This window comes from Chiloscyllium punctatum, chromosome 13 (genome assembly GCF_047496795.1).
Source record: "Chiloscyllium punctatum isolate Juve2018m chromosome 13, sChiPun1.3, whole genome shotgun sequence".
In the NCBI taxonomy this organism is placed as follows: domain Eukaryota; kingdom Metazoa; phylum Chordata; class Chondrichthyes; order Orectolobiformes; family Hemiscylliidae; genus Chiloscyllium; species Chiloscyllium punctatum.
Genome location: NC_092751.1, coordinates 103,006,890 through 103,019,527, shown reverse-complemented (window position 1 = coordinate 103,019,527; position 12,638 = coordinate 103,006,890). Strand labels below are relative to the sequence as shown.

Genomic DNA, 12,638 nt, shown 5'->3' with positions numbered 1-12,638 from the left:
TCAACTGGATGAACCAGGAATTCTGGCAACCCTCAACCTGCAGATAAACACTTCTTAAAATGCTGGGTTTGTGGGAAATGTGAGAGAGGAGAGTGATCTGACTATGAGCCTCCCATAATAGTTCCCTTCTCGGTGCGCTGGATTCTCAATCCAGGAGTAAAATTGAATGTTCTTGCTCTTCCAAATTGAAAAGTTTAGAAAGTTGCCTGATTTCAAACAGGTTGTTTCTGACTTTAAAGAGTTAACTGAGAGATATCATGTTGTGCGGCGAGACCAGTAGCTTTCCCCTCATGTCCTGTTGGCCTGGCACCATCTGGCTTGGACCAATCAGCTCTGGATTGAGGCAGTAGTTTTGTGTTGGGCTGAGTTGGAATCTACCCACATCTCCAAGTACAAAATGAGACAAATAAGAAAATGGTATTTTAACAAAACAGAGAAAAGGGCTGGTTTTATTTTAAAATAAAAGATATATAAATACACATTTCTCCCATTGACAGCACAGAAAAAAAGCCCATTTCCTTTGAAAAAGATTCACCTGGGCACCTGGTTAATCCACTTATGCTATTCAAATCAAAACATTCCTTTTGCATCCCCTACACCAACCAATTCTTCTTAAATCATTGACGGTTTCTAATTTCCACATTTTTTCATACTCCTTTATTTAAACAGTTTACCTTTTATATAATGATTAACTGGGTAAACTCTGAGGAAGAGGTACAGTAATGCTTATGAAGTACATATTTTTAAAAAAAACACAGGAATAAAAGATACAAATCCAAGTATCAATTCAGTCTTTCTACTAAGTATACAGTAAACACATCTTTGCTGAATAATTTCAAAGGTGCTTAAACCATAGGCACAGTCTAATTGTTGCTTGATGCTGGGATAACAAATCAATGTTGCCACATGATCTGTATCACGTGTTTCAATGCAGAGTTGATGGTCAACAGTTAGAAAGAGCAGCAAATGGTGGCAATACAAGGAGACAACAAAAGGTCAGGAGTGATATAGTAGCGTTTTTTGCAAAACTGCATCAAGTCTTGTTGTCGGATTATACCACACAAAAACAGTGCATCACATTGGGAGAGTTATTACTGGTATACTCCATACATATGTTAGAATGCAGTAGAAAAACAGCCACCTTATTTAAATAAGTAATTTCTCATCTCTCTCTCTCTCTCTCTCTTTACAATTGCAAAACTAAATACCTCTGACATAATTCACTAGTTACGAAGGGGGGAATAAATGCCCTGATCAATGAATCTTTGTGGTGCTCAACTGTCTTTTGAAAAGTTTCAAAATGCAGACTATTTTCTTACATTTAATATAAGGAATTAAAAGACTAATAAAGTCAACATATATCGTTCAGTGAACGTATGCGGCTTCAAAATCGACATCATTAACAGTACACTAACCTAACAAACATAGCTACAAGAACTCCAGTTCTGAAAGAAAACACTTCATTAATCAGGAAGCCTTGAAAAGCAAACTCCCTGCTCTTTCAGGGAAGCATTTCGTAAGACCAGACCAAATGTTGAGAACCAATTTCCAACAGAACAATCCCTGAAAGGCACATGATGTAACAGGTACCCAAGTAAAACATACTTCAGAGGGAATGACTCCATAATCCTTGCTCCAAGGATGTATCTCATGCTTTTAGTTTCATGTCAGCATCTCAGCGTTGCAAAATCACCCTTTATAAATCAATTTGCTGAACGGAGCCTTTAGCAAACATTTTTCTTAAAAAATAAAATTAAGGAGAAATGCAATTTTAGTAGAAAATTTATGATTTTAAGGAACATTTCCAGTTCTCTAACCAGCCCAACTCTGCTTCAATAAAACCTGTCAACAGATAGGATTATAAAACAAGAACCGTCTTCAAGTCTTCATATAGCAGGTAACAACGCAATCTTCACATCAGACGGATTCTAGATGGGTGGGTGGAGTCGGCAGCAGGCAGGAGGGTTGCGAAGACAGCGAGTGATGTTAAGAGTTCGAACAGGAACCGTGTTGTAGTGGAGATGGTGTGGCTAAAGGGGGCAATTCACATACGGCATAGGGAACATCAATCCCACTCGGACAAGTTACATCTTCTTCGGAATTCCTGCCCACGTTCATGGATCCATTTATTAGACACTGGAAAATAGCCAATTGGACATACGTTTTGGTTAATGCCATTTCCCACTGCCTGGGAACCTAGACCAACCTAGCAAACTACCCGTGTCCTCTGCACCATCATGCTGTGTACTAAACATTTACAAACAAATAGCAACAATATGAGTATGTAACTCAAAGCATTCCATGTAAATAAAGATCCAGTGGGTGTTCTAATGATTCATATAATGAGGCTATAATTCATTTTTTGCTCCAAGCTGAAAGTTCAAAACCCAAAATGCAGTCTTATTAATTTCATTCAATGAGATGGTCTCCTTCCTATCGCAAAGATGTTGCGAAACTTGAAAGGGTTCAGAAAAGATTTATAAGGATGTTGCCAGGGCTGGAGAATTTGAGCTATAGGGAGAAGTCGAACAGGCTGGGGCTGTTTTCCCTGCAGCGTTGGAGGCTGAAGGGTGACCCTATAGAGGTTTATAAAATCATAAGGGGCATGGATAGGATAAATAGGCAAAGTTTTTTTCCTGGGGTGGGGGAGTCCAGAATTAGAGGGCATAGGTTTAGGGTGAGAGAGGAAAGATATAAAAGAGACCTAAGGGACAACTTTTTCACGCAAAGGTTGGTACGTGTATGGAATGAGCTGCCGGAGGAAGTGTTGGGGGGCGGGTATAATTAAAGCATTTAAAAGGCATCTGGATGTGTATATGAATAGGAAGGGTTGGGAAGGATATGGGCCAGTCCTGGCAGGTGGGATTAGATTGGGTTGGGATATCTGGTTGGCATGGGCGAGTTGGACCGAAGGGTCTGTCTCCATGCTGTACATCCCCATGACTCTGAGATCTTACCTGTCCTTTTTGTTTTCCAAAAGCTCTTTCATCCACAACATGTAGGCAAGGCTAGCTCAGCCCCTGCCCACTTAGTGGCTTGCCATAGAATCATACAGTAAAGAAGAGACTCTTTGGCCTATCAAATCTGTACCACCCAAAATGACACTAGACCCATTTTCCTGTATGTTATGGCACTTCAAGCGTACATCCAAGCACTTTTTAAAAAGGTTGTGAGGTTTCCCACCTCAGGACATGGAGGTCCTGGGCCTCCTTCACCGCCGCTCCCTCACCACCAAACGCCTGGAGGAAGAATGCCTCATCTTCCGCCTCAGAACACTTCAACTCCAGGGCATCAATGTGGACTTCAACAGCTTCCTCATTTCCCCTTCCCCCACCTCATCCTAGTTTCAAACTTCCAGCTCAGTAACTGTCTCCTTGACTTGTCCGGACTTGCCCGACCTGCCTATCTTCTTTTCCACCTATCCACTCCACCCTCTCCTCCTTGACCTATCACCTTCATCCCCTCCCCCACTCACCCATTGTACTCTATGCTACTCTCTCCCCACCTCCACCCTCCTCTAGCTTATCTCTCCACGCTTCAGGCTCACTGCCTTTATTCCTGATGAAGGGCTTTTGCCCGAAACGTCAATTTCGCTGCTCGTTGGATGCTGCCTGAACTGCTGTGCTCTTCCAGCACCACTAATCCAGTATTTGGTTTTCAGCATCTGCAGTCATTGTTTTTACCTTTCCAGGCAGTTCATTCCAGACACACTGTGGATGGAAAATGCTTTTCTTCAAATCCCCCCTAAATGTCCTGACTTTCACCTTAAAATTGCGCCTCCCTTATTATTGACCTGATCTATGCCATGTAGATGCACAATACTTCTGTTGCCAGATGGTTCATTCACAAATGATTAAATCACAGAAATTATAATTCCAAATGGTCTTTGATATGAAAACTCAGTGGGGTAATATAGAAATCAGAAATTGACCTCGAGAGAAATTGTTTTATAATTATGTTATGAACAAATGTGAATTGTTCTCATCCTTGGAGACTGCAAACTATGCAAGGAATGTACAGAGACTGACAGATGATTAACAAACTGGGGTGAATTATTTGCCTTATGCTAATATTAGAAACTACAAAAGTAAAAGCAAAAATGTGCATTTTCTTTCATTCATTTGAGGAATTTTAACTTAATAGTAATTTATTCTTTCCTTACTCATTCATTTGGATACAGACACTATTGGCAAGCTCAGCAACATTTGTTGCCTATTCAGTGAACGAGGTGCACTTGTACAGAAATTAATAATGGTTTCATAGTTACCACCACTGAGAGTCGCTTTTGAATTCCAGACTTGTCAAACTGTCCAGCTGCTGGGATAGGATTCGAACCATGCCCCCCCTAGCCCTTGACTTACTAATTTATTGATATTACCAGCACACCATCGTCTCTTGAAATTGGAATACATTTTCATACTATGCAGTATATTAAAAGATTGCAGCATATATTAAAGGCACCCATGAGCTCTCGACTCACTTATTACTATGTTTGTCTACGATCCATAATCTGTTAGGAAAAAGGGAGGACTGCAGATGCGGAAGATCAGAGTTGAAGAGTGTGGTGCTGGAAAAGCACAGCCGGTCAGACAGCATCCAAGGAGCAGGAGAATCGATGATTTGGATTCCTGATGAAGGACCTTTGCCCGAAATGTCAACTTTCCTGCTCCTCGGATGCTGCCTGACTAGCTGTGCTTTTCCAGCGCCACACTTTTCGATTCATAATCAGTTTAGCTATGGGTTAGATTGTACTCCTGTCTTCAAATATATTATGGTTACTGCTGTACATTAATGATGAGTGAGTTGGCAGGGGAGAATGGGTGTGTGCAAACAACAAACAATTGCCAACAAAACATAAACACAGGCATGTAGCTAACTGGGAAGATATACAAGCATCTCCAGGATGACACATACAGATTGAATTTCAGCCACCATCTGCCCGATGTACAGAAATACAAGGTGCTGTACGCTGGAAGGAAAACAAAAAAAGTGTGTAACCATAAAACAAAATGGGAGAACAGGGAAAAAGGGCAGGTTTGGTATATGCTCAGACACACAATACTTACAAGAGGGAAGACAAATTGCCAAAAATGTCTTTTTAAGTCAGAAGTCATATGACCCCCAGGTTATAGTCCAACAGGTTTATTTGAAGTCACCTAACAAAGGAGCAAAGAATGTGATTTCAAATAAACCTGTTGGGACTATAACCTGGTGTTGCGTGATTTGTGACTTTGTTGACCCAAGTCCAACACTGGCTGTTCCATATCATGTCTTTTTACGCAAAGCTTCTGTTACGTGTGTTTATTTTATCGATTGACGTAGAGAATACAAGTTGCTTAAATTTCTATAATTATTAATTAGGCCACAGTTTGAATAGCTTTGAAGGATATTTTATTAAATATGTAATAGAGAATAGTTGTAGCACAGAAGGTCACGTTTGAATTGGCTCTCTGAGAAAACAACACAGTTCGACTCAGTCCTGCACTTTCCCCCCATAGTTCTGCAGAGATAATCTCACTGGAAAGGGTTTACACCTGACTGACTACAGGGAGAGGCTTTATTATCAGGAGAAACTGTAGCATCTTCTCATGAGAAAAGGCTTAGGGAGGCTGTGTTTCAAATTTAGGGCAGACTATGAAATTTTAATTAGGGAATTTAAAACAAGCATTTTACAGGTCACAGAGTGTGTAAATGAGTGAGTTAAAAATGGTGAAAATGAAAAAAAGCGATGGTTAGGAAATCATTAGATAGATATCTGTGAGAATGTAGAACATCCTACTTGAAATTGTGATGAAGCCGAAATCTATTATAGATTTTTAAAGGATAGTGGGTAAATATAAAAGTGCACAGTAAAAAAAAAGAGTTGGGTAATTGGACTAAATGGAGAGTTCTTCCAGAGTGCCACACAGGGGCAATGAGCCAAGTCACATCTTGGGATAAATGGTGGTTTACTGGTAATGTCACTGGACTATTAATCCGTTCAAATCCCACCATGGTAACCTGCGAGTTCAAGTTCAGTGAGGAAAACTGGAATATGAAGCTAGACTTGAAACTCTCATTGATTGTTGTGAAAATCTATTTGGTTTATTAATTTATGAAAGAAATCTGCCATCCTTACCCAGTCTGATCTACAAGTGACTCTAGACCTGCAATGAGGTTGTTTTTTTTTAAAAACAGTCCCTTCAAATGGCTGTAGCAAGTCACTCAGTTTAAAGCAATGGGCATTGGGAATAAATGTTGGCCTCGCCAGTGATACCTGTATCCAATGAAAGAATAAAAACCTCCTCACTGTAAAATTCAATAAAGAGCCACTCTAAAAATATTATTATTAGGTACACGGGGGCTGGAAGAATGAAACTCGGGAGAATCAGTTAACACCATCTAACAATTTTTGTTTTCAGTTTCCAGTGTATTTTAGGTGACTGTGCGGCCTACATGCTTCAGTCCCAATGGCTGCATTGAACACTGTGACCCAGGAAATATCAGGTCCCAAGGTGCTGTGGAAGGCATAGGGTTCACTTTCTTTTTCAACAGTCTCTTCTTTAACTTTCATTATTCATGGGAGGGCAGCATTTACTGTCCATCCCTAATTGTCACTGAGAAAGTCATGGGAGTTGCCTTCTTGAATTGCTGCAATCCACGTACTGTAGATACAGCTGCAGTGCAGTGAGGGAGGAAGTTCCAGGATCATAATCCAGTCCTGTGTACCAGTGTCACACCACCAATAAAAAAAACTACCAGTCGTTCTGTATTTTCCTCCCATCCAACATGCCTGGGATGTACTTGGAAACTGGACAGGAGGTGATGATTGAAACTAGAAGCTCTGGGGAAACTGCAGGCAGTAATCTTTAAGATGACAATCCGTAATTTAACATTCAGTGAGTTGCTGCTTCAGCTTCAAGTCCATTACGTCACCTTCTCTTTTAGTTTCACTTGATCCGGTTTCCTTCCCAGTTCACCAAACAGGTGGCTCATACAGAACACTTCAGTTCGGAAGTCACATTGGTCTTGAAGTTACCTCGGTTTCTTTTTCTACAAATGCTGCCAGACCTGAGTTTCTCCAGTACTTTAGTTTTATTTCATACAAAACTCTTGCTACATACATGATGATCCACTTTATCAGCCTTAGATCTAGATGAATCTATGTTGAGGCATTGGGGACACCAGAAGCCAAACTGTTTGAATTTCTTTTTAGCCTCACCGCTCGCTGGTCTGGTATCAGTCCCACCTTCAAGTTTCCCAAGCCACTCACCAGCTTGACTTGGAAACGTATCGCCAATCCTTCAGTGTCACTGGGTCAATATCCTGGAATTCCTTTCCCAACAGCAGTTGTTCAAAAAGACAGCTTCCCACCATCTTCTCAGGGGCAACTAGGGATGGGTAATAAATGCCCACATCCCACAAATGAATTTTAAATAAACTGCCTCCAGCCCTACAAAACCACGGTCTTCTAACTTTGATCTCTTGAGCTGCATCTCCCTAAGAACCAGGAATTTCTTTCCTAAACCCAACTCTTCTACCTCCTCCTTTGCCCCAATGAACTGTTTTTTTTACATAAATGCAATATCTTGCATGGCTCTGCAGGAAAAGACTGGCTAACATTATGTTACATAGTCAGTAACAGTGCTAGGTCATGTGTACTAAAGGAAATGCCTGTGTTGTACAGTGCGTGCTGTGTTTCATAGTTGTTGGCTCTCCATTATTATTTGTAAGAATATGGTAAATCTGTGAATTCATCAGGAGGGCGAGATTACCCCTGATAATTACGCTGTATAATTTATGAGACTGACACATACCCACTACTCTCCGATGTCCAGCATTTCTGTACTTACCCCATTTGTTTCCCACTAATACTGGACAAGCTGCATGTCGGGTGCTGTAATCACCTTCTCCACTGGGAAACAGATTGTACCAAAATACTGCTGTGCCCTGCAATATAAGCATTCAATATGTTCTCAACACATTAAGCAAATGAACTGATTAAATCTCACAGTGATTTAATGATCTAAATCAACAATGATCTAAAGCATTCCCGCAGCGTTTGCCAAATGTCCATGAAGGATAACTGAAGAATTATATAAACGACCTTGAAATCAAAATGGAAGCAGCCCAAACTGGAACCCACACTCCTACATTTGTTAAAATTACACCCAACTTTCATACTGAATAATCAAATTAAGGAGATTGGTCCAAATTTGGATCTTTTTACATCAAGGGACTATCAGTAGTGTCAGGTTTACAACAAAGCATCAATAGTTTCTGAACAAAATGTGCGGTCACAATTTTACAGCTTAATAAACCATGAACATCGCCATGTTCTTGTAGATAGCAAGGCAGGGAGGGATGACTAACTTCTCTACCAAAAACACAGTCAGTATCAATTATATCTAGGCTTGCACTTGCGATGCATTTCTGAAGGGTGTGTTTCATTGGTGGGGCTTTGAATGAGATGCCAAACCAAATCTCTGTCTGTTGGATCAGATGAATGTTAAAGATTTTGCTGTGCCATTTGAAGAACAGGGAGTTTCCTGGTATTATTCTCAACAAACTTCACCAACAAGCTTGAACTGGCTGGTCCTTCCACTGTTGCCATCAAACTGCCTCCATCTCTCGCTACCTCATTGACCACTGCCTGCCAGGTTGGCTCTTTCTAAATGAATTCTTTTGTAAAGTTTGAGATGGTTAAAACCTCTAAACAAATTGCAATCCTACTTTTCTATTTATATTTAATTATCCAACATACATACAAACCAGAGAAGTCTAAATTGGTAGTAGAGAGTTTAATTTAGCATTATAACAGCAGTTTTGACTGATTTTGAATATGCTAATTACAAGTCAGCTAAGTACTGCACTGCAAGAAAGATTACATATTTAAAGCTCCCTTGAAATGTTTCTCAATTCATTGTTGCCTTGCGATAGGGTTAGGATTCCTCTGATGTTGCTTGTTACTAAGGATAAAATAAATTTTCATTTATATAGTACTCTTTACATCTTCAGGATATGTCAAAGCCAATAAATCACTTTCCAAAAGTTTGCCACTAGTACAATTTAGATAAATGCAACAAGTAATGTATGCAAGGCATGACTGTTGGTGCTCCCCCAAACCGGTTTGTGAAGAACACACACACTAGAATGCTGTGCTGGAGACTCTTACTGCTCATCATAGACATTACATGGTCACTCTAAATAGACCCACCCAAGGTTGGCAGGCTTTTCTTTATATACACATACCTATGTACTTTACTTTCATAATCAAGAAACAAAGTTAACCAAATCAAACAAAAATATAAGGGCACTCTAATTGAAAACTATGGGGTATGGATTTCCAAGCCATCTTTTAAAAAACAAGTCACCTAAATTTTTAAATTCAACCTATTTGGACATGTTATGACATACCCCTGACCTTCTGGTCCAGAGGTAAGGACTCCACCATTGCATTACAAGAGCCCTTGTACATATCCAAGTGATTATTTTTAATCAAACTGTTCAGGCAACAGCTCTGGAGCAGGTTGGACTTGAACACAGAACTCTGTTCCACAGGTAGGGACATCACAAAAACCCTCTCTCACAGCCAAGTACAATTCATCAATCAATACTTAATACCTGCTTAAGTTGTTACCTTGAACTAATAGGTATTTAACATCCATCCACAGAACCCATTAGAAACCAACAAACACTCCACAAAGAGTTACGAGATTAGTGACCAGATTGCGTGTTTTGGGGAATCCATTTGTTGACCAGGATTCCTGGAGAACTCCAATGCCCTTTATCTTCAAGTAGGCTTTGGAACCCTTTACTTTCTCCAGACCAAGCAAATGGGTATCAGTTAAATATCTCAGCTGAAATACAAGACCTCTATTACGTGCCCATGCTCTGATGTGGAATTTGAACTCTGAATCTGCTAAAATAAAGGACAAGAGCTTTCCCTTAAGTCTCTCAAACTCTACGCAGGACCATCTTGTAAAACACATGAGTATCCTGGCGTAGTTTACATAATGTAAGAAATTGTACCTTTAAAAAAATTATTCCTTTCTGAATAAAGTATGCAATTCTTTGGAATTAATGGGTGTAATATAATGCTACCCTGGCAGTGAAACTATTTTCATGCTCTCTCTGGAAAACAAACAATCAGTCCTTAGAAAAATAGATATTTGAATGTTAAATTCCTAATTCAACAGAATATTATCTTAGTGAGTGCCTGTCAGGGCTAGCAAATTACCCTTAGCATGAAGTAAATGCTGTGAAGTTAAATACAATGGATGCCCAAAGAGACTTGGTGTTTCAGGTACATAGATCTTTGAAATATCACAAACTGGTGCAGAAAATAGTCACGAAAGGTAATGGAATGCTGAACTGGATTATAAGAATACAAAGGTATTCTTATTATAAGAACACAAAGGTATCCAAAACCCTGGTTAGACCCAACTTGGAGTACTGTAAAGAAATCTGGGCACTGAACCTTAGGAAGGATGTGTTAGCTTTGCTGGTAGTGCAGTTTGGCTTACAAGAATGATACCTCGGCTTCAGGGGTGAAATTATGAGGAGACATTATACAAATCAGGCCGGTTTCTCTAGAGTTTAGGAAGTTAAGGGGTGATCTGATCAAAGACTTCAAGATATTAACAGGAAGACAGTGTAGATAAAGAGAAACTATTTCGACTGGTTGAGGATTCTAGAACCTGGGGCATAGTCTGAGAATTAGAGCCAAACGAGATATTAGGAAGCACCTCTACACACAAAGACTGGTAGATTATCATAGATTAGATTCCCTACAGTATTGAAATAGGCCCTTTGACCCAACAAGTCCACACTGACCCTCTGAAGAGTAACCCACTCAGACCCATTTCCCTCTGACTAATGCACCTCACACTATGGGCAATTTAGCATGGCCAATTCACCTGACCTGCACATCTTTGGATTGTGGGAGGAAACTGGAGCACCCGGAGGAAACCCACGCAGACACAGGGAGAATATGCAAACTCTACATAGACAGTCACCCGAGGCTGGAATCAAACCCAAGGCCCTGGTGCTGTGAGGCACAGTGCTAACCATTGAGCCATTGTGCTACCCCCGCATGTTTGGAACTTTCTTCCACAAATGAGAATGCCTGTTCAATTGTTAGTTTTAAATCTTTGTTAAGCAAAAGGCATTTAGGGATACAGGCCAAAATTATGTACGGACACCCAACCTGCATCACAAAACCTCTCTCCCACAGATGTGCTTCGGCCACAGATCAGTCGCAATCTCCTTGAAGGATGAACAGGTTCCAGGGGATAAATGGTGGTCTCATCAGTTAGTTAAATCCCAAATATTACTCATCTCATTTGGATAACATGGAGTTAAACAGACAAGAATAGTGAAGACAGAGCAGAACCAGAGATCAGGAAATTACGACAGCATGAAGTGCAAGGAAAAGGCTGCACGCATGAGCAAAGTGAGAGTACGTGTGGGAAATGAGCACTGGATTGTAGAAGGAGAGATAGAAATCAATTCAAATACCTTTTGTGGCCACACTGCTGCTCCTACTTCAGGAAAAACTGTGGCTCCACCGGCTGCTACATCACTCATCTAGCAAAATAAAGTCAAAACTGAAGACTAAAGAACAGCAACAAATACGCAAGAAAGGCTCTTTAACAGATCGTACAATTAATGTCAAGCTACAAATAAAATCTAACAAACAGCCATAACGTCATCCTTTATTACAAATATCTGCTATTCCTGAAAGCATCAGGGTGATTTGAAGTATGACGTTGATTCGATTAAATAGCAAAATAATTATAGTCTAGGGACTGAAATATATCTGCCTGCTCTGGTCCCCTTACCTCACATTCCACAGCCTCTAATCAAACTTCATTTAGAAACCATACTCCTCAGACTCAACACCATATATTGTATAAATGCCACTGTGCCTGTTTTCCTTGGTCCCCCACATCTTATTCAAAAGTTAAACATGTAAGATGCAACACTTTCTTGAGAATTCTGCCTGATGGTTCGAGTTTGAAAGCCCTCTTTCAGCAGTGGCTTTCATGCTGTTGTTTTGAACAAACAGTGAAACGACCTGGCTCTGTACTGCTGTCACAGGGGGTGGTGGGGGTTGTAATGGAAGTGCAAGCTGAAGAAATGTTGAGAATGTAATGTGAGTCCTCATAATGAAGTAATAATCTCTTTACATAAGACGACCAAGCATTTCAGAGTTTTGTCCTATGATTTTAAATGCATTTTTGTATGTAACTGGCAGCATTCATGTCCCTTAAAACCAAAGCAAGTTCAGTAGGATTCAACGGAGCTTCTGTTCTCAGCCATGCCTGTGTGTTGAAGTTAAAACCAGATCTAGACGTTCTGGGAGGGGAGGGAGATAAAAAGAGGAGAGATTAAAATGGTCTATCCTCTTAGAAGTGGCTAAGGTGCCTCAATCTTTTTTCCCCAAATACGTAATAGAACACACAGTTGTTTTACAGGCTAACAACGTTGCTTGAAACAGAGCTTAGTTACTCCAACAGGTCACAAACTAGATGGCTGAATTAATAGTTCAGATTCAATTAGCCAAATGAAAGAACAGATCTTACTTACGTAAAATAACCAGGTAGCAATTCTGTTTCCAGTCCCCAATTCTTTGAATGCGTCGGGCTCATCTTTCT

The 12,638-nt window shown here is 40.2% G+C and overlaps 1 protein-coding gene across 4 annotated transcripts in view; it reads right to left on the bottom strand.

Annotated features, from left to right (window-relative positions):
• Window positions 1–420: 420 nt before the first annotated feature.
• Window positions 421–12,638, bottom strand: part of LOC140484726 (prolyl 4-hydroxylase subunit alpha-1-like) — an 82,037-nt gene continuing 69,819 nt past the window's right edge. For all 4 annotated transcript variants that reach the window (XM_072583500.1, XM_072583501.1, XM_072583504.1 and 1 more), the window contains exons 12-15: window positions 12,571–12,636; window positions 11,500–11,568; window positions 7,833–7,929; window positions 421–2,136 (exon numbers count right to left, since the gene is read on the bottom strand). In XM_072583500.1, the coding sequence (XP_072439601.1) occupies window positions 2,066–2,136; window positions 7,833–7,929; window positions 11,500–11,568; window positions 12,571–12,636 (303 nt within the window). In that variant the 3' untranslated portion in view covers window positions 421–2,065. The remainder of the gene's footprint in view (window positions 2,137–7,832; window positions 7,930–11,499; window positions 11,569–12,570; window positions 12,637–12,638) is intronic.